Below are 23051 nucleotides of genomic sequence, written 5' to 3' on the forward strand. Positions count from 1 at the left end.
CACATCTCCTTTTTATTTTCTAAGGGTACTTTCACACTAGCGTTATCCTTTTCCGGCATAGAGTTCCGTCCTAGGGGCTCAATACAGGAAAAGAACTGATCAGTTTTATCCCCATGCATTCTGAATGGAGAGCATTCCATTCAGGATGTCTTCAGTTAAGTCTTTTTGCCTTTTCAGGACGGAGAAAATACCGCAGCATGCTACAGTTTTATCTCCGTCCAAAATCCCCGAACACTTGCCGGAATGCCGGATCCAGCATTTTTTCCCATTGAAATGCATTAATGCGGGATCCGACCCTGAGTGTTCCGGCAAACGGATCCAGCATTGCGGTCTGCGCATGCTCAGACTGCAAAAAATGTAAAAATAAATAAATGCCGGATCTGTTTTTCCGGATTACACCGGAGAGACGGATCCGGCATTTCAATGCATTTGTCATACGGATCAGGGTCCTGATCCGTCTGACAAATGCCATCAGTTTGCATACGTTTTGACGGAACTGCCTTCCGGAATCCTCTGCCACAAGTGTGAAAGTACCCTAATTGCAGATCTTTTTATTCTATTTCCTGAACATGATTATAAGGGCAGCCATCTTACCAGAGCTGTTCTTAACAGCATTTACACAGCATTAAAACAATTGCTTTACAGCAGCCCCATGGGCCCTCATTGACCTCTATGGGAGAGTTTTCCAGGCATGCTCTGTGCCCTGTGCAGAGGTCATTGTACAAGGGAAGAATAGATGAGCTTTGACAATCACCTCTTGTGAATGGTGGACCCTGTCTGATCTATACACAGAGGTGATATCTCCTTATCATTACAGGCAGGTTTAGAATCATATATAACTGCAGTAAAGTGATTTTTTTGCACTTGGAGGGGCTGTTACATGAAAATCCTAGAAAGAGATCATAAAAACTGAAAAAATGGATTTTCTAGGACTTTTAAAAAAAATAAAGTTATGGCCTATCCTTAGGATATTCTATCAATCTTGGATAGCTGGTGATCTGACACTTAGCACTCCCATTCATCATCTTCATCCTGCAGAGGTCCCATCTAGAAACACAAAACAATAGTGTTAAAAATTGAATTGTAAAATTCCTTAAAAAAATATTGATTTACATGTTTTATACCAAAGCTTGTATGCCTGTTTTTGCCGGCCATGTCCTTTAACCCCTCAGCTATTTGCCGTGAAAGAAGAAAGTATACAGAATTGAACGTGGCTGGTTCCTTGGACCTCAGTCTACTGGCCCTTGCTCTGACTGAAAGGAAGCAGGACATTATGGCCAAGCTTTTACAGTATGTTTCATTTGTCCTTTCAGCAGCACATAATATCAGCATAAATGTCTCGTCTTCAGCAGTTTTCGTCCTGCGCTAAGCGTGCTTTCTGTGTCATATTAATGTCAGCATCATCTCGCTGTGATGCTTGGAAATTCTGCAGATATGACATTCCCATCAATTCTGCCTCAGGTTTTTGACCTGTACTGATACGGTTTGAAATCTGCCCACATCTCACAATGGACGACATTTATTAAAATTCATTTTATGCAGCACAGACGCTTGTGATTATATGAAAGGAAACAGCAGGGGATTTTCTTATGTAGATGCGCTGTACTGCTGTCTCCAGTGAGACATTGTTGCGAGCTGCTTGACAAGTCATATTCAATCAGACCCTTTCTAGTTTGGGCTCTGGTAGACATAATGTACCCCCTGTTGCTTTCTCTTGCACGCAGGCACAATATTATTCTACCCAAATTCAATCTTATTAGATAGATACTCGCTTTATTTGACTGAAAGAAAGCTTTTGTTGTACCATCCATTTACATTTCCCAAACTGAGCAGAATTGGAGCATGTCTGTTATTTTGCATAAAGGCCCTGAGTTTTTGAAGCCTGATCCATTTCTCAGATGTACCTGTTTATTCTAAAATATACATAAATGTGGGACAAGCTTTGTAATTGATGTTTGGTAGTTTGAGGTTCTCAAAGTTCTAAGAAAACTCCCCAATGTGCTAGAATAATGAAAGAACATATACTCACCACTTAGTCCTCCGCTGCAACTCTGGTCCTCACCTCTGGACAGAGAGGGACTGGGAACTTAAAGTGGCCCTGGAAAAAATACTAAAAGTGGCCCCTTTTTGCGTTCAAGTTGATGGTAGGCAGGACCAGCAATACCATATTGTGGCACATTGTACCACCCCAACAGAGCCAAATACCACAGTCCATCACAAAACACTGCCAGCAGCACAAAATACATCCCCAAAAACTTCCACTGATCGGTTGTGAGGAGGGCCCAGGCGGCCTCCTGGGCATCGGCCCACCGGGAAATTTCCCTGTAAGGTCTATGACCAATCCGGCCGTGCCTCTGGATTGTGTTTACAGGCTGCAGCGGTGACCTAGCAGTATACAGTATGTGACCGCTGCAGACAATCACTGACCTTATCGGTATATGGCCCATGACCGTTGAGGCCAGTGATTTGTGGCAGGGGTCACATGCTGTATGCGGCTATATCACCGCTGCCTGTAGACAGGAACCAGAGGGCAGGACCGGAGCTGCAGCGCTGCAAACGGCGGGGAATACATTGTTTTAGCACATTTGGAGGCTCTCAGGGAGTTTTCTGATAACATGTCAAACCTCAAGGAATCATACATCACATGCCACATGGTTTTCTTCTGAATACAAAAAAGGCTAGGTTCACACCGGGTAATTTTACTTTTTAAAATGCAGGGAAAAACAAAAAAAGGCATGTAAAATATAGCTTTATTTCAATGCACATGCCTTTTGTGTTTTTATAGTGGCTGTCTCACTTCAGTAAATGGCATTTATCATGTAGAGAAAGTTAATACAAACCACTTACTAAGGTATTGTGATTGTCCATATTGCCTCCTTTGCTGGTTGGATTAATTTTTCCATTCGATTATACACTCGTCGTTTCCATGGTTACGACCACCCTGCAATCCATCAGTGGTGGCCGTGCTTGCACACTATAGAAAGAAGTACCAGCCTATGTGAGCTCCCACGGCCCAGCCACCATAGAAGCCGACACTTTTTCCTACAGTGTGCAAGCACAACCACTACTGGTAGATTGCTGGGTGGTCATCACCATGGAAACGAGCAGTGTAAAATGTGATGGAAAAATGAATCCAGCCAGTAAAGGAGGCAATATGGACAATCACAATACATTAGTAAGTGCCTTGTATTAACTTTTTCTGCATGATAAATGCCACTTACTGAAGTGAGACAACCCCTTTAAGTAATCGAAAAACACATGCATTTTTATATGCAGGTTTTCAGGTGCATTTTTATCTTGGTTTCAAAAACGCAGAGTCCAGCCTACCAATTAGTATAAGGGTGCCTTATATTATGTGGCAGAGTTATATAAGGGTGCCTTATACTATGTTTCCTGTATATTACCCTATGGGGTTAAAAAGTGTCAATCCCTGCCCTGTGTTCACTTGTGGAATAACATTTTGCTGCCTAAGGGCTCATGCACATAAACGTATTTTTTGTCGGTCTCTAAAATGCTTTTTTTGCAGGTCCTATTCTTGTCCACATTACAGACAAGGATAGAAGTGTTCTATTATGGGCTGGATTTTCTGTTCCACAAAGTGCGGAAAGCACACGACCAGTATTCATGTTTTTTGTGGGCCTCAAAAACGTCTACGGCCGTGTGCATGAGCCCTAAAGTAGAATGTCTCCATTTTAACGAGGATATACTCTGCACAGAAATCCTCACCAAAATCCAGACACCAAAATTTGTAAAAATCTGCACCTGCATATTTTCTGGTGATTTTTGCCACCACGTTTGGAGGCCCGCTAATTTAGCAATGGTTTGCCACAAACCTCTTCCGATGTAAAGCCGTTCAGAACTATTATTATGTTGCCTATTTGTCCAGTCTCTCAATCTGTTTATACATGCAAGCATCAATTGTCCGAAGAAAAGTTGTTTCAATTTCCAAGCTGTTAAATGTAGATAATATTTGATTTTCATTTGAATATAAATCAGTGTATACACCGCTTGTTCTGGAAGCTCATAAAGCATTTCATCCTAGCCTTACTTTTGATCAATCCAGAAGACAGACTGCTGTATACAACACAAAGGAGAGTGAAGGAATTTCAATGAGCGCAGTGCAGTGATGAATCACTTAGCCTCTTTTCAGATTATTGAAGATGTTAATTATCTGCCAAGCTATTATTCTCGCTCCTCAACAAGTTTGAAAGAAGATTTATATTTATTTTGCTCAGTAATTGAAAAAACAGGTAAATAAATAAAACCGCAAATAGAGCCATAAAGCTGCAGCGATAGAAGACTGAAGGGTGTATTAGACGGGCAGATTGTCTGCCAGATCATCACTAACAAGCATTAGCGATCATCTGGCAGTGTAATACTGCCGCCAATTACTGTTCATCAAGCAATTGGAATCTTTTTTAAACAGGTTTAAAAATCATCGTTTGCAAATGGTGATCTGCTGCCAGCAAAAAACGAGTCGGTATGGGGAAGAACTATGGCATAGCGACAATCGCCTGCATAGTCGCTGTATGTAATGCAGTCTTGACAGCACATGTAGAGCTAGGAGTATGTCACTATTTGTTTAAAAGCTTCAGATCAGACCACTGGCTCTAAAGCTGGTCAATTGTCCATACGTTTATACAGAGGCGGACTGGGAAGTTAATGTGGCCCTGGAAAAAAAAAAAAAAGTAGCCCCAGATACGACAGTGCGGCACAAAATACTAATGAATAAATGCTTAGAGCAGCAGATCTGTTTGTACCTGGCGTTTGGCCAAGAGGAAGGTTTAGGTGGCCCTCTGGGCATCGGCCCACCGGGAAATTTCCCTGTAAGGTCTATGGCCAGTCCCTTCAATACAATTCAACCAGTAATAGGGCTATAAAGAGGACATATCAGTGCACCTGACGGTGATCTGAATGTCTCTGCGAAGATGACTAGCTCTTCCTCCTTCTCAAAAGGAAAATGGACCAATCATTCCTCCATGACACTTTCTTTAAATCAAGAGTTTGGGGGGAGTTTGTCACGAGGGAAATATTTGAAGTCAGTTTTGCTTGAGTCTACGTTGGTGTACTTTAGGCCACGTTTATCAAATGTTGCACGCTGTTTGATAAATTTGTCTTATCCTTAGGCCTCATTCACATTTCCGTTTTTCACCGATGTGTGCTGTCCACACTTCCTGCAGACAGCACACGTAACCATTCATTTATATGTGTCTGTTCACATTTCTGTATTTTTTTATTGACCGCAATAAAACACGGGGACATGCACTTCATTGATCCGTGATGCAGACCAAGCACGCCCATTGAAGTCTATGGGTCCATGAAAATCACTGACACAATGCGGATTGCATGTGTCAATGTTGCGTCCATTTTTCACTGAAGACTAATAGGAGATTCTTTGGAAATAAATTTTCAGCTGAGCAATTCACGGATGACACACGGATGGTAAAAACAGACCAACCACGGATCCTTCACAGACATCTTCATGGATGAAACACGTACGCTTTTTTTCACATACGTGACACTGACACGGAAATGTGAATGAGGCCTTAAACCTAAAATTTTTGCCTATAAATGCTACTCCAGTATTCTTTACTAGAGTGAGGGTGTGACTGATGTGACCAATGATAAATCTGGAGTGAAGGTAACCACACCCACTTTTCCACCCACATTACAAAACTCGAGTGATTGGTGTAAAACTGCAAAAAGTCGAATGCAAAAGCCGTATTTTGCGACTTTCTGAAGCCAGAATCTTGGAGTGAAGGAATGATAAATCAGGGCCTACATGTGCTGAGGATAAGTGCAAGAATTAGGACAGGGCTCACTGTTAGGGCTCGTTTGAAGCCCGTGCCCGTGCTGTGGACCACAAATTGCGGTCCGCAATGCACGGGCACCGTCCGTGGGGCAGCCGCATGGGGATCGTGGACCCATTCACTTGAATGTGTCCGCGATCCCTCCGTTCCACAAAAATATAGAGCATGTTCTATCTTTTTGCGGAGCACAGGCAGGGAACAGAACCCCAGGAAGCACTCCGTAGTGCTTCCGTAGTGTTCCCCGTTCCGTGCTTGCCTTCCGCATCTCCGGATTTGCGGACCCATTGAAGTGAACGGGTCCGCATCCGTGATGCGGAATGCACACGGAACGGTGCCCGGTTATTGCGGATCTGCAAATGCGGTCCGCAATACGTCAAAGGGCAGCACACGTTCGCGTGAACGAGCCCTTATTTGGCCTAGAAGTATGGGGAAAAAATCTAGAGCAGTATAATACTGGCAGACTGCTTGTATTAGGACACGTCCCAGGCTTGAGGAGAGTGCTGGATGCAGGAGCAGCACACTGGGGCAGCTAGAAGTCAATATAAGAAGTCCAAAGTGCTGAGAGAGACTGGAATGGATCCTCACACTGTCTGATTATCATCACAAGCAGGATTACAATGACATGTAACACCTGTAAATAGATAAGACAGAACAACAGTATTCACAATAGAGAATGGACACAGCTCATCTCCCCCCTGCCTGCGCAATTACCGATATGCAGGTCACAGAGCCTGTTTGGAAAACTCTCCCACAGACATTAGTGAAGATCTATGTAATAAAATGACACTTTTCAGGGTCCTAGCGCCCAGCATTGTCATGTGCATGAGCCCTAAGGTTTCTTTGCTGGGAGAACCCACCTCTCCCAATCTTTTCATGGTTCAGAGATAAGCTTGTAAGGCTTCATGCACACGACAGTGTTTTTTCACTGTCAGTGATTTGGCTTCAGTGGTCAGTGTCCGATTCCTTGTGTCTTCCTTTTTTTTGTCTGACAGGGGAAAAAAAAGGAAGGTTAATGAAAAGTGTCATTTTATTGCACCAAGGTCTTGTAGAAAAAAACGGACAGGGACGCAGACACGGATGACATACCAGTTGTGCATCCATTTTTTTTGACGGACCCATTGACTTGAATGGGTCCGTCCTCCGTTTTCCACTGACAAGAATAGGACAGGTTATATTTTTTTGACGGACTGGAATCACGGACGCGGAGAAAAAACGGAGGACTATCATTTTTTTTTCACAGCTCCATAGAAATGAATGGGACCTCCGCTAAACGGTGAAAAATGACGGAACATGCACACAACGGTCGTGTGCATGAGGCCTAAGATGTAATTGGATTTAAACCCTAGTTTATAGTTTTAAACATGATATATATATATATATATATAAAAGCAAGGCATTATGGGAAGAAGAGTGTTTCAATGGTGACGTCACTTAGGGAAGAAGTAAGTAGGTAGGTAGTAGATTCAAGGTAAAACTAGTTGACAGTGTGTGACATAATTTTATGGTAAGAAATACAAAAGTTAGGAATTTTAGCGCAGAAATGTAATTGTTGCATTGCATCCCATAAGATGTATATATCCTAACCGGTTTCTATTCATATCTCTGAAAATATGCTTCAATGGTTATTCACGCCATAGTATTTTTTCTTTCATGCGCTCTCCATTTATTTAAAATGGACAGCACATTGACCTCTCCAAGTCAGTGAGGCCAATCACACACCAGTTTCTTTCATGGATGTGCCCGATCAGAGGATCCCACCGCAGGTCCTTTTTTATCCATTTTGTGGATGAGAATAGTCGATTGATGTGAGTGAGAAAAAAAATGGCATGCATGCAGTAGCTCTCCAATTTTCCCAGATCCATTTCACGCAGATAGAAAACTGGACACGGCTGTGTTCATGAGGCCTTAGGCTGGATGCACATTTATTTGCTGATATATGTGTGCTTCACTGCACAGGTCTGGCGCCCGTAGACTGGTAGCACTGGACATCCTGCATTCCAACTGATGTGCCCGATAAATATGAACAATCCCATGAAAACGATGGTATCAGTTCTGCTTCTGGATTGGCAGACGTAGGTGCAGGCGCCCTAAGTGTTTGTTCAGCACGGAAATGTTCAGATGTACTGTGTTACAGCTTGGAGAGTTTCCCAGCCTACACAAGCGCAGTAGGGGAAAATACAGCAGGTATAAACCCAATTCTCACAAGACCTCTGGAATCACTTTCTAGCAGATATTAGGGAACAGCTTCACTACTCTGACATTATTTGTGGATCTGTTCCCATTACCTGTAGGTATGATCGGAAGATGTTCAGCGTTGCATGGAGTAGTAGAGGAGAACAATAATGTGAAGTTGTGCTCATTTTTTTTTTTACTTTCACTTTTTTTTACTATCCTTTTTTATTTTTATATTTTGTGCCTCAGATCCAGGAATGATATCAGTTTGCTTCAGATGGATCTGGATGTTTGTTCAAGAACCAGAGAAATTTAATGGAATTTAGCATCAGCCAATGGGCGGGGAGTGCGGGACCTTATGAATAAGGGCTCATGCACACGACCGTATGTATTTTGCAGTCCGCAAAACATGGATCCGCGAAAGATGCGGATGACGTCTGTCTGCATTCTGTATTTTGCGGATCGGAACAGCCGGCCCCTAATAGAACCTTTCTATCCTTGTCCGTAATTGCGGACAATAATAGGACGTGTTCTATTTTTTTGTGGAACGGACATAAGGAAACAGGATGTACACGGAGTAATTTATGTTTTTTTGCCGAAGCTTTGAAATCAATGGTTCCGCATACGGTCCGCAAAAAAAATTAGACTGGACACGGAAAATACTTTAGTGTGCATGAGTGCTAACTCCTTCCTAAATTAACACCTACCTGGAGAAAAATCTCCTGTCGCTTTGGCATTGGTACTTTGGTACTCCATCAGATATCTATTGCTGTCCTACAGTCATGACGTTAAGATGACCCGCCAATGGCATACAACAGTCACGTGCAGGTGGTCGTAGCGTCATCACTGGAGGCACTGTGGCAGCAGCACTGGATTGGCAGGAGTTTTTCCAGTTAAGTAATGCTTATTTTGTTATTTGACCAAATCTACTGCTTTCTACCAAATTGTAAGTGTTCCCCAATACCCCTTCAACTTCCGTGGTTGCTTTGTTCCATACCACTCAGAGGCTTAAAGAGTCATAATACATTTTGGCATGCACGGGTCCGGATAGTCTTAAAGGGGTTATCTGAATTCTAAATTCTAAAAGATCCCCTCCAATGCCCGGGACCCTTGTATACATTATACTTACCTGCTCCCCAGACCCTCTGCATCTCCCCGAACCAAAACATCCAGTGACAGGGGGGAGAAACCCTTATGAGGGTGGTCACCGTAACTACCTGCTATTGGCTGCCCATATATCGGCGCCGGATGTTTTGATCCGCACAATGGGGAGATGCAGCGGCGGCCGTGCAGGGATCCAGAGCAGGTAAATATTATGTATACGAGGGGCCCAGGCATTGGGGGGGGGGGGATCTTTTAGAATCTGGATAACCCCTTTAAGAAGGTATCGTTTTTCTTTCAACTTATAGCATCTGTGCTGGCTCATTCACAGTTTTATGTTACAGCGTTGCCCACGAAGCAAAAATTCCTAGCCAGTCCAAAATGCGTGAGGACTTTTTTCCACAGTCCAGATTGTTGTGATTGTAATTAGCTTCATTTGATGGTTCACAGTGAATGTTTCCAATGTGTTCAGATCAGTATTCTAAGCTATGGATACATATTACTTACAGTCTTTATCATTCATTATGGTTTTCCAACACGCTCGTGAAGAATGCTGGTTGTCCATGATTTGAAGATACCTTGTCCAATAAAAAGACTTAATCAGGTTAGCAACCCTGCCGAATAGTATGTTCAGCACAATAATTTACATTCATCTGAAGCTGTATGGGGACAATTTAATCCATGACAAAATCTGCATAAATAGATTTTCTTGGATTTTGCTTCAGATTTGCAATGGATTTCACCCTGTGCTTTGCAAATAGGTAAAACTGTGATGGAAATCTGCAGCATTAATTGACATTTCTTAAAATCATATCCACGTTGCTGGTGCTCTAAAATGTTGCAGATTTTCTTGCTTCATTCTCTTCTGTGGGAGTTAGAAGAAAAGTCAAGCATGTTTACATGCTGGGAGTTGGAGTTTCCCAGCAACTGGCATGCTAAAGGTTGCTGATCCCTGCCCTATTTTGATGTAATTTCATGGCAAATAAATTTATTATGCGGAGGTAGTCTTGCTATTTATCAAATACTATGTGCTTAACTTCTTCAAAAAAATTATGTCTGTTGATGATACTTTCATAAAAATCACAGAGAAAAGTAACGATAAAAAACAAAGATAAAAGCCCGATATGATAATTAATTTACGCGGATGTGCATGGCTGCATTTATAAGAAAAATCCCGGAATAAAATGTACTAACACAATAGATGCAAACCGGCAGACAGGCTCAAATAATTTTGTACAAAATGATTTGCCAAGCATCTCTAACTTATTAGTATAGACTTGCAATTATTATGCAATGTTGTACTTTATTTGGTTTGCAGAGAGCTGTTGCATTGCATGTTTTGTTTTACAAACATTATCTATGGACTAAGCCCTCACTCTAATAATAAAATCATAGGCCTCTTTGACACGAGCGTGACCGATTGGCTCCGGATGCGTTCAGGATGCGTTCAGGGTGCATTCAGTGAAACTCGCACTATTTTGCAAGCAAGTTCAGTCAGTTTTGTCTGTGATTGCGTTCAATTGTTCAGTTTTTTCCGCGCGGGTGCAATGCGTTTTGATGCGTTTTTCACACACGTGATAAAAAACTGAAGGTTTACAAACAACATCTCTTAGTAACCATCAGTGAAAAACGCATCGCACCCGCACTTGCTTCCGGATGCAATGAGTTTCTGACTGTAGCCCCATTCACTTCTATGGGGCCAGGGCTGCGTGAAAAGCGCAGAATATAGAACATGCTGCAATTTAAAAAAACGAAAACAAACGCTCATGTACACAGACCCATTGAAATGAATGGGTCAGGATTCAGTGCGGGCGCTATGCCTTCACCTCACGCATTGCACCCGCGCGGAAAACTTGCTTGTGTGAAAGGGGCCTTAAGCCTCATTCACACGTCAGTGTTTGGTCAGTGATTTCCATCAGTGATTGTGAGCCAAAACCAGGACTGGAGCCTCCACAGACATAAGGTATGAGGGAAAGATCTGCACCTGTTCTGTGTTCAGAGCCGCACCTGGTTTTGGCTCAAAATCACTGATGGAAATCACTGACTGTGTGAATGAGGCATTAGACTCTCAGCCAATAGATTTTGATCAAAACACATTTGTGCCCACCTACTCAGCGCCACGGTGGTCTCAGGTCAGGCAGGTCCTGCTCTATACCTACCTATGTTCAGGAGAGCAGACCCTGCACATATAGTGTGCTGCTCCTAGTTACCCCTGTGTGCATCAAGCAACCTATGAGAGGAGCTATATGTACCACTGACACTTTCATAACTTAAAAAAAAATTTATAACAGGAGAACAGTTTTTTTTTCGGAATGGCATACTTTACGTAAAGACCATACAGCAGAAGAAAGGAGTTCCAGTAATAATGTGGCAGAAATGCAGAGGCATTTAGCAGAAAAAAAAGCTTTGTAGACAAATTCCCTTTAATCTCTAATCTAACTTCCCCACATGGTAACTTCTAGCTAAACAGTAGCCTGCTAAGTAAACATGGGCAGCCAGTTTAGGAACTTTGGATAGCAAATATAGAGCACAACTGACATTAAAACATAACACCTGACATATAGCAGAGGTAGAAAGACTGCTTTGAAGCTGAGAGCAAGTCAATTAATATACATACTCTTTGCCAGGTAATTAATTAAACAAATATATGTGTATGATATAGTGTCTAAATATTCAAATAAAGCCTGCAAGAATATACTAACCTTATTGCACCGTGATCTCTACGTGCAGACCATACGCTTGACTCATCCATTCTAGATTCAGTAGCTATAAATCTAACATTAAAGGGTTATTCCCATCTCTGACAATGGGGGCCTATCGCTAGGATATCGAGAACGGAGCCCTGAAAGTGGTGGAGGGCGCACTGCACATGCGCAGCCGCCCTCGATTCATTTCTATGGGGCCGCCGAAAATAGCCAAGCGCTGGCTCGGCTATTTCCCTCGGCCACATGAAAGTGGTGGGTGTGCATTCACTTCTGTGGGGAAAGCGCTTGGTGGTGGCCTAACCCAGGTCCTCCGCTCTCCATATAGTTGCGGGTCCCAGCGGTGGGGCCTGTACCTATCAGACAATGGGGACATATCTTAGCAATATGCCCCCATCTTCTCAGATGGGAATACCCCTTTAAGCCTCGTGCACAGAGCCAATCTCAGGCATAGAGACCTATAAGATTGCATAGTCTGCTCTGAAGACCCATATTGCACTCTGTGGCAAGGCACTGTGGGGGTAATTTATCATTTGTGGTGGTTTTGGTGTCAGTTTTAAGCCTGTCTTTGCTTTGTGAGATGAATGAAATTGCGCACAGTAATAATATATTTGGCACATGTGCAATATGGTGTACACCTATGCCTGTAAAAATACACAAGGGGGTTGCCTCTGGTGGAGATGCAACTTTTTGGTGACTTTTTAAAAAGTCACAGATCATAAATGATACTTAAAGGTGTTGTAATCTGAAATCCTGACCTACTTTTCAGTCCAGAAATTCTAAAAGTGAAGAGGCTCACCAAATGTTGCAAAATTTGACAAAACGTAGCACAAAATATGCACCAAATGTCGCACACGGCAATCCCTTGTAATGTTTTTACGCCCCAAAACTGGCGAAGCAGACTTGATATTTGTCCCCCTGTATTCTTCTCTAGAAGGTACACAGTTGACCTACACATGCTTGTAAACATGAGGGTAAATCAGGCCATACACATTAGATAAATGCTGGCCAAACCTGGCTTTTTCAAAAGAATCAGGCGATAATTTAAAATGTATGAAGGTTTAATGTCTTTTCTCAAATGACAGATGCTTGAGTGAGGAGGGATCCAGCATGCTAAATTGCAACAATCCTTTGTTCCTGTAGGATAATAACCCATTGCCAGATGAGTCTGGCAGTGGCTAATTGGCAGAAACATGCATGCTCAGCTGAATCAAATGGAATAGCTGTCAGGTGAATGAGGCTTTAATGGTCGGCCATATTAACCCCTTTCCAACTAGTGCCGTAAATGTACGGTGCTGGCCGTGACTTTAAAGATGCTGCCCGCAAAACAGCATGTATACAGATTGCCCGGCAAAATAATGAGCCCTCACACAGCTCCATACACACATAAGTACAAAAAAGTTATAGAGGTCAGCATAGGGCGATGAAAAGAAAAAGACATTTTCAAGTTTTTTAAATTTTTTTATATATAAATGCAAGAAAAACTATACATATGTGGTATCGCCGTAATCATACTGACCTGGAGAATGAAAGTAACTGATCAGTTTTACCATATAGGGAACGCTGTAAAAACAAAAACCATAAAACCGTTGTGAAATTGTGTGTTTTTTTCATTTCCACCCCATTTGGAATTTTTTCCCAGCTCCCCACTAGATCATATGCAATATTAAATGGTGGAATTAGAAAGTGCAACTTCTCCCGCAAAAAACAAGCCCTCATACGGCTATGTAAACGGAAAAGTAAATAAGTTATAGCCCCAGAAAGGCAGGAAGTGAAAAACCTAAATGCAAAAATGAGAAAAAAAAACTTGGGGGCTGAAAGGGTTAAGTGTATGGGCATCTTAATGAAGAATGGTACAGTAGCTGCAGTATATTACTTCTCAACCCAGAGACCACATATAAATGTAAATAGATTGTGAAGCATTAAAGAAATACAATATACTGCTGCTGACAACCACTTCTGCCCCATTAAAGGGTTTCTGCCAGAATATGTTTTTTTTTTTTGTTTTTTTTTTGCAGACCCCCACTTTGCCAGATCTGTAAAGGAAGGATTACTTACCTGCTTTCCGGGCTGGCTCACAACCCCTTTTCCTCCAGGCCCTGGCAGGGCTCCCTCGATGCCAACATCCAGTTTGACATTACTGCGGCCAATCACTGGCCATGACAGAGACTGGACCCCCTTGCCTCGTGTGGAGATGCAACTTTTTGGTGACTTTTTAGACAGTGATTGGCTGCAGCAATGTCAAACCGGTATGTTGAAATGGAGGGAGCCCAGTGGAGCATTGCAGGCCTGGAGGAGAAGGAGCAGGGAGCTGGCGCTGGGAAGCAGATAAGTAATCTTTCCTTTACAGGTCAGGCCAAATAGGGAGGTTTGTCTACCCCCCTCCCCCATTCGCCCACAACACGTTTAAGGTCATGTAAAATTATTAATAGGGGGCACCACAAATCCTAATATATTAGCTGCCATTTGTTCAGATTAATAATTTATTGCATAGCAATCAAGTATCTCCAGAATTATGGAATTTTATTTCTACAAAAGGCTCACAATGGGTTAAAAAATGTAAAGAATCAATACTCACCCATCCCCCAAATCAATACTCACCCATCCCCCAAATCAATACTCACCCATCCCCAACCACACCCGTTCTGATGTAGTGATTGGCTGTTGATGGACCACGAAGGAGATACATTGCACTGTGAAGAGGAATCAGACCCCACTGGTCAGATATTAATGGCCTATGCTGAGGATAGGTCATCAATATGAAAGTCCCTGAAAACCCCTTTAATGATTAGATTCACATATGAGTCTATAGCACACATAGGGTTTGATGTCTCTTTTCCGCACTGGATGACAACCATTCTCTTCCATTGATGTATTTCTGACCTTTAACCTTATTGCTCTTCATCTTTCCCTCCTTATAAACTGGCTTGAAAGGTGATAAGACGGAATATGCTGATTTACTGGCGCTATGAGACACCTGTTCAGAATAGATCAGTTTCACAAGGAATCCCATTTTTAGCTTGTCCTGGGAAAGTTCAGGAGGACAAAAATACAGAGAAATGTGTGCAGATCATCAAAGAGACAAGATATTCTTTAAATTCTCTGTCCTGCGTTCTGTATGGCCCTGGGAGGAAAATGACACTGTTATCTCCAGGTTTAAGTTACAGTTTACATCAGAACCACAAGTCTTGTAGCCCCAGGACCTGTTTGTCAAAGGGACAGAAAACATGACTTCTTACCTTTCAATACCAGTAAATCAGACCAGCATGAAAATACCATGTCCAGTGCAGAACTACAAAATATTCTTTCAGTGCTTACAAGGTATAATGCACAGTCCCATAATGCAACCCTCACAACAAAGCCTCACGCTCATGACTATGTCCATACTTTGATCCTCAAACCTGCAAAAGATACCTTCCTTGTGATACCTACATGTACATTCTTCATCAATAGAAATGGCTATTTTCGTCCACATTGTGGGCCAGAATAGGACATGTTCTAGAATTTGCGGAATGGATATATCCTGTTGCCCTTTGATTGGCCAGCAATGCTCATGTGGACAGTAATGGCCAATCCAAGAGCAGGACTAGACAAGTAGAAAGTGTCTTGGGCTACCGATGCACAGTTTGCATCATATGGTCTGAGAAGCAGTGCGGCCACCTTGAATGACTGAAGAGTAGCCCAGGATCTGCAGCTAAAAAGGCATAGGGCACCATGTAGTGTTTTGTTTTTTCCCCCAGTTAATGTGATTTTCTTTCTTGAACTGGAGGGTCGCTTTAAGGCTTCTATGTTTAATCAGCTGATAGGTTTTCTAGTGATCCTTTAGAAGAATACATTTCATGTGAGAGCCTGCATACAAGTTACACCTGAACTCACAGACCATTGCCAAGAATTAATGGAAACCAGTATGTGTCATTAGTCACTGGTAGTAAACACTCATGTCATTAATCACTAGTGCTAGCTTTACGATATGGCCAAATGGCTGATAAGGTAACAAGAAGCAGAAAACAACTACTGCCCTTCCATAACTGTCTTTTATTTCATGTCATATCGTGTCTACACCCTAACACAGGGTTTCTTAACTCCGGTCCTCGGGGCCCACCTACCGGTCATGTTTTCAGGATTTCCTTAGTATTGAGAAGGAGATAGAATTAGTGTCCATGCATCAGGTCTTACCACAAGTGGGATATTCTGTGGGATATTCTCAAATCCTGACCGGTAGGTAGGTCCCAAGGACCGGAGTTGAGAAACCCTGCCCTAACAGAACATACAAGTTCTACCAGTCTACTAATCACTGGTCACTGGAAACTTCTCTGCAGTTTTTATCCAGGAAATTATTCTGATGCCAGATTTGGAGCGGAGAAGGAATTTTTTTACCCCCTAAGACGAGGATTTTTTTTTACTTTCAGCATTACAGAACAATAAGCTGAACCAGACGCATATGCATCTTTTACAGTCTTACAAACACTATTTCTATATTAATATCTAATACATCCTATGTTTTACAACTAAGGGTACTTTCACACTTGCGTTGTTGGATTCCGGCAGGCAGTTCCGTCGCCGGATACGGCAATCTGTATGCAAACGGATACCATTTGCATCCTGATCTGTCTCACAAATGCATTGCAATACCGGATCCATCTCTCCGGTTGTCATCTGGAAAAAAACGCAATTTAACGCAAGTGTGAATGTACCCTAACTAAAAATTTGTGTTGTTCAGTGCTTGATAAATTCTAGGACCTTTGAGCATCCGGTCCTCTTAAGCCAGAATAACACATGAAGTTATTGTGGCAGCTTTTGATTCAGACGTGGATGGAAGCAGTAATGGACAAATACAGTGGATATAAAAAGTCTACACACCCCTATTAAAATGTCAGGTTTCTGTGATGTAAAAAAAATGAGACAAAGATAAATCATTTCAGAACTTTTTCCACCTTTAATGTGACCTATAAACTGTATACTCAATTAAAAAACAAACTGAAATCTTTTAGGTAGAGGGAAGAAAAAATATAAAAATAAAATAATATGGTTGCATAAGTGAGCACACCCTTAAACTAATACTTTGTTGATTTTATTACAGCACTTTATCAGATTGGCACATTTTGACTTGGCAAGATTTGCCCACTCTTCTTTGCAAAACACTCCAAATCTGTCAGATTGCGAGGGCATCTACTGTGCACAGCCCTCTTCAGATCACCCTACAGATTTTCAATCGGATGCAGGTCTGGGCTCTGGCTGGGCCATTCCAAAACTTTAATCTTCTTCTGGTGAAGCCATTCCTTTGTTGATTTGGATGTATGCTTTGGGTCGTTGTCACGCTGAAAGATGAAGTTCCTCTTCATGTTCAGCTTTCTAGCAGAAGCCTGAAGGTTTTGTGCCAATATTGACTGGTATTTGGAAATGTTCATAATTCCCTCTAGCTTAACTAAGGCCCCCAGTTCCAGCTGAAGAAAAACAGCCCCAAAGCATGATGCTGCCACCACCATGCTTCACTGTGGGTATGGTGATCTTTTGGTGATGTGCAGTGTTATTTTTGCACCAAACATATCTTTTGGAATTATGGCCAAAAAGTTCAACCTTGGTTTCATCAGACCATAACACCTTTTCCCGCATGCTTTTGGGAGACTTCAGATGTGTTTTTGCAAAATGTAGCCTGGCTTGGATGTTTTTCTTCGTAAGAAACAGCTTTCGTCTTGCCACTCTACCCCATAGCCCAGACATATGAAGAATACGGGAGATTGTTGTCACATGTACCACACAGCCAGTACTTGCCAGATATTCCTGCAGCTCCTTTAACCTCTTCACGACCGCAATCTGTATATATACGTGATAGCTGCACATACCCCGTGCAGCTATCACGTGTATAGACGTCAAGCCAGCTCTTTAATCCAAGCGCTGCAAAGCGCTTGGATTAAAGCTTCTGCTCGAGCACTAACCCCATGGATGCCGCAGTAGCGGCATCCATGGGGTTAATAGAGGGAGGGGGCTCCCTCTCTCTCAACCATCAGGGCTGCTGCGATCGCAGCGCCCGATGGTTGCCATGGCAACCGGACGCTTTGCAAAGGCGTCCGGTTGCCATGGCATAGGCGTCCGGTGCTGCCACCTACAGGCATCTGATTGTATTATACTTTGCAATGCAAAAGCATTGCAAAGTATAGTACAACCATCAGCCCCACTGGATCTTCAAGATCCAAGAGGGAACTGATAAAAAAAAAATTGAAAATAATAAAAGTAAAAATAAATAAATAAAAATGTAAAAAAAAAAATCCTTTTCCTATAAAAAAAAACAAAAAAAATAACAAAAACCACACATATTAGGTGTCACCGCGTCCGTAGCGACCATCTCTATAAATATATCACATCATCAACCCCGTCCAATAAACACCATAAAAAATAAAAACGGTGTAAAAAAATAAGCCATTTTTGTCACCTTACATCACAAAAAGTGCAACAGCAAGCGATCAAAAAAGGCGTATATACCCCAAAATAGTACCAATCAAACCGTTACCTCATCCCGCAAAAAAAGGCCCATATTTAAGACAATCGCCCAAAAAATAAAAAAGCTATGGCTCTCAGACTATAGAGACACTAAAACATCATTTTTTTGGTTTCAGAAATGCTATTATTGTGTAAAACTTAAATAAATAAGAAAAAGTATACATATTAGGTATTGCCACGTCCGTAACGATCTGCTCTATAAAACTGTCACATGACCTAACCCCTCAGATGAACGCTGTAAAAAAAAAAAAAAAAAAAAGGTTCCAAAACAGCCAATTTTTTGGCCACCTTGTCCCATAAAGTGTAATAATGAATGATCAAAAAATCCTATGTACCCAAAAATGGTACCAATAAAAACCTCAACTCTTTCTTCAAAAAATGAGCCCCTGCACAAGACGATCGGTAGAAAAATAAAAAACATATGGCGTTCAGAAAACCAATCCAGCAAAATCTGCCTTCCAAAAACCATACGGTGTTCCTTTCCTTCTGCGCCCTGCCGTGCGCCCTTACATCAGTTTACGACCACATGTTGGGTGTTTCTGTAAACCGCAGAATCAGAGTAATAAATATTGAGTTTTGTTTGGCTGTTAATTCTTAATGTGTTAAAGAAAAAAATGTAATAAAATAGAAAATCTGCTAAAAAAGTGAAATTTAGAAATTTCCTCTCCATTTTCCTTTAATTCTTGTGGAACACCTAAAGGGTTAATAACGTTTGTAAAATTGGTTTTAAGTAACTTGAGGGGTCTAGTTTCTACAATGGGGTCATTTATGGGGGTATCTACTATATAGGCCCCACAAAGTGACTTCAGAACTGAACTAGTCCTTAAAAAGTGGGTTTTGGAAATTTTCTTAAAAATTTTAAGAATTGCTTCTAAACTTCTAAGCCTTGTAACGTCCTAAAAAAATAAAATAACATTTCCAAAATGATGCCAACATAAAGTAGACATATGGGGAATGTTATGTAATAAATATTTTATGAGGTATCACTTTCTGTTTTAGAAGCAGAGAAATTGAAATTTAGAAAATTGCTAATTTTTATTTATTTTTGGTAAATTTGGGATTTTTTCATAAATAAAGGTGATATATATTGACTCAAATTTATGACTGTCATGAAGTACAATGTGTCACGAGAAAACAATCTCAGAATGGCGTGGATAAGTAAAAGTGTTCCAAAGCTATTACCACTTAAAGTGACGCATGTCAGATTTGTAAATTTTGACCTGGACACTGGGGCATCAATGACCTTTGGTCATGAAAGGGTTAATGTTGCTGTAGGCCTTTTGGTAGCCTCCCAAACCAGTTTTCTTCTCGTCTTTTCATCAATATTGCAGGGACGTCCAGTTCTTGGTAATGTCACTGTTGTGCCATATTTTCTCCACTTGATGATGACTGTCTTCACTGTGTTCCATGGTATATCTAATGCCTTGGAAATTCTTTTGGACCCTTCTCCTGACTGATACCTTTTAACAATGAGATCCCTCTGATGGTTTGGAAGCTCTCTGTGGACCATGGCTTTTGCTGTGGGATGCGACTAAGAAAATTTCAGGAAAGACCAACTAGAGCAGCTGAACTTTATTTGGGGTTAATCAGAGGCACTTTAAATGATGGCAAGTGTATGCTGACTCCTATTTAACATGATTTTGAATGTGATTGCTTAATTCTGAACACAGCTACATCCCCAGTTATAAGAGGGTGTGCACACTTATGCAACCACATTATTGTAGTTTTTTTTTGTTTTCTTCCCTCCACCTAAAAGGTTTCAGTTAGTTTTTCAATTGAGTTGTACAGTTTATAGGTCACATTAAAGGTGGAAAAAGGTCTGAAATGATTTATCTTTGTCTCTTTAACAGGGGTGTGTAGACTTTTTATATCCACTGTATATATAACTTTTGCACAGTTTTAAATCCACTGCTAGTCTTTGCTTCAAAACTGTATAGAAAAACAGCATTGATTTGAATGCTCCTGTTTGATGTGGACTCTCTTAGTATAGGGGAATTACTTTACTACTTCAAGATATGTTCAATGCTAGTCATTCAATTTCCCAATATATTGTAGTGTAGTAGGCGCATGGGCAATGATATTCCTTAAAGGGTTAATCCTGTGATACAAAGTGATGACATATACCGTAATTAGGACATATCATAATTCAGTGGAGGTCAGACTGCCAGGACCCAATGGTCTTGAGCATGATGGGGATGCAGTGCTGCACAGTGGGGGTCCTCTGCATAGTTGTGTGTTGTAGTTCCCTGCGCAGTGGGTGACTGGGAGCGTTGCTATGTAGAGAAAAACTGTGTAAGGGTCACAGAACTAAACCAGCCCTATCATGGGGGTCATGGCATTTTAGCAGCCACCAATCAGAAAGCGGTCGCCTATTCTAGCGATACGCCATCACTTTCTGTAGTAGGAATAATAGGAGTAAAAGGGTGAACATGTAGCAGATCTGCAATACCAGACACAATCCATGGACAAGAGTGGCACTGTTTCTGGAAAAAAAGGAAGACCATTTTGTATAATCTCATACAAATCATACACTGCGGCCCCAACTGTATAAGGATGTAAAAATCATGAAATGTCCTGCAAAGCAATGAATACATTCACTTTATTATTACCTATTCTTAAAAATCCTTTGGGAAAGACGTAAAGAAGCTGAATGAGCCGACATGACTTGTACACAGCGTATACTGTATATAGGATATTTTCAGTCAACGGGTGGGGGTGGATCATGGAACAACGACTGTGAGCTTTTCTTCACAATTGTCCTTGCAAACAACATCTGATTCCCCCTACATAGTGTGATTAAGTGTTACTCAAGAACTGCGATGTAGTATCACTAGAACAACATGATGCATGACTCACACTATGTTTGCGGTGCTCACACTTGTGTGAAGCCACAGTTCGACTCCTCATAGAGTATGAAATGTCACATTGGTCATCAGTCTGAGCCACATCAAAACGCACCACTGTAATTTAAGATAAAAGAAAAGTGTGAGCTTTGTAAACCTAATCAATGCAGGGACAAAATTAGATCTGAAACCACATTAGACACAGGCTATCATTGTTTAATATTGAGTTAAGGCCAAGTCCAGTATATTATTTGTTAAAACTCAAGGATACCGATTTTCACACAGTGACCGCATTACTTGTCCTCTTTGTGCCATCTAGACATTTCCTCATGTTTTTTGTGTTCCTTGTTGACTGTTCCCTTTTCTTGAACTCTCGCTCTTCTTCATGCAGGTACTTTGCTTCAAGATGCTAAGAAATGCCCCTGCTACCTCAGTACTAATATTCATCTTCGGATTAGTGCAAAACAGCCTGGAACAATGCGAAGATGCAGCTCAGATGTCAGACATGAATCTGGATCTAAAATACCACTTTAAGTCCTTCAGCACTGACACACCAATCCAAAATTTCCTCCAGCACAAAGGCTACGTATATGTGGGAGCTGTAAATAAAATTTATGTACTCAATGAAAACCTTACTAAGGTATCCGAGTACAAAACAGGGCCTGTGCTAGACCATGGAAACTGTGGTTCACCATGTGAAGGATGTCTGAATGAGGTACCTTTATCGAATGGCACATGGAATGACAATGTCAATGTGGCACTACTTTTTGAAGACTTCTATGATGATCAACTTATAAGTTGTGGAAGCATAAACCAAGGAACATGTCAACGACACATGCTGAACCCTGAGAGACCTTGGGATATATCTAGTGATGTTCATTGCCTGTATTCTGCTCCAGTTAAAAACATCACAGGCACCTGTCCAGATTGTGTTGTCAGTGAGCTGGGGAGTAAAATCCTGGTGACGGTAAAGGACAGATTTGTCAAATTTTATGTAGGCAATACTTTATCAAAGTCACAATCCAATCTTCACTCCTTATCAGTCAGGAGACAGAAGGAGACACAAGATGGCTTTGAGTTCCTCACAGATCATTCCTACTTGGATGTACTCCCCGAGTTGAGAGAGTCCTATCCGATCCGATACGTTCATACGTTTGAACGTGGAAATTTTATTTACTTTTTAACAGTACAAAGGGAATCCCTGACTTCTTCAGCCTACCACACAAGAATTGTCCGATTCTGTTCTTCAGATCCAGAACTGCGGTCTTATGTTGAGATGCCCATAGTATGTATTTATACAGAAAAGCGCAGAAAGAGATTGGCCGATCGTGAGTATTTCAACATTTTACAAGCTGCGTATGTAAGCAAAGCAGGTAAAACCTTGGCCAAAGAGTTAGGCTTCAATGAAACAGAAGATATCTTATATGCTGTGTTTGCCCAGAGTAATTCCGACTCTGCTGAAGTATCGAATAGATCTGCTTTGTGTGCCATGTCCATAAACATGATCAATGACTTCTTTGACAATGGTGCAGAAAAGAACAGCCAGTGTCTGGAGCATTTCTATGGAAGAGACAACTACCAAGCATGCATCCAAAAAGTAAGTTTTATGTCTTCCTTTATTCTTTGTACAGGTGAAACTCGAAAAATTAGAATATCATGTAAAGTTCATTTATTTCAGTAATGCAACATAAAAGGTGAAACTAACATATGAGATAGACTCATTACATGCAAAGCGAGATATTTCAAGCCTTTATTTGTTATAATTTGGATGATTATGGCTTACAGCTTATGAAACCCCAAAGTCACAATTTTGAGGTACTCTTTGCTCAGGGGATATGGATTAATTAGCTGACTACAGTGTGGCACTTTGAGCCTAGAATATTGAACCTTTTCACAAAATTCTAATTTTAAGCTACATTAATGCA

General features: G+C 41.4%; 1 protein-coding gene across 3 annotated transcripts in view; it reads left to right on the top strand.

Moving 5' to 3' along the window:
* Positions 1-23051, top strand: part of MET (MET proto-oncogene, receptor tyrosine kinase) — a 137209-nt gene that overhangs the window by 17469 nt on the left and 96689 nt on the right. For 2 of the 3 annotated variants that reach the window (XM_040411368.1, XM_040411377.1), the window contains one exon: positions 21518-22723. In XM_040411368.1, the coding sequence (XP_040267302.1) occupies positions 21518-22723 (1206 nt within the window). Of the gene's footprint in view, positions 1-21517; positions 22728-23051 lie in introns of those variants that run through there. The other variant, XM_040411384.1, reaches the window with a different exon arrangement.

Source organism: Bufo bufo, chromosome 1 (genome assembly GCF_905171765.1).
Source record: "Bufo bufo chromosome 1, aBufBuf1.1, whole genome shotgun sequence".
Lineage (NCBI taxonomy): Eukaryota > Metazoa > Chordata > Amphibia > Anura > Bufonidae > Bufo > Bufo bufo.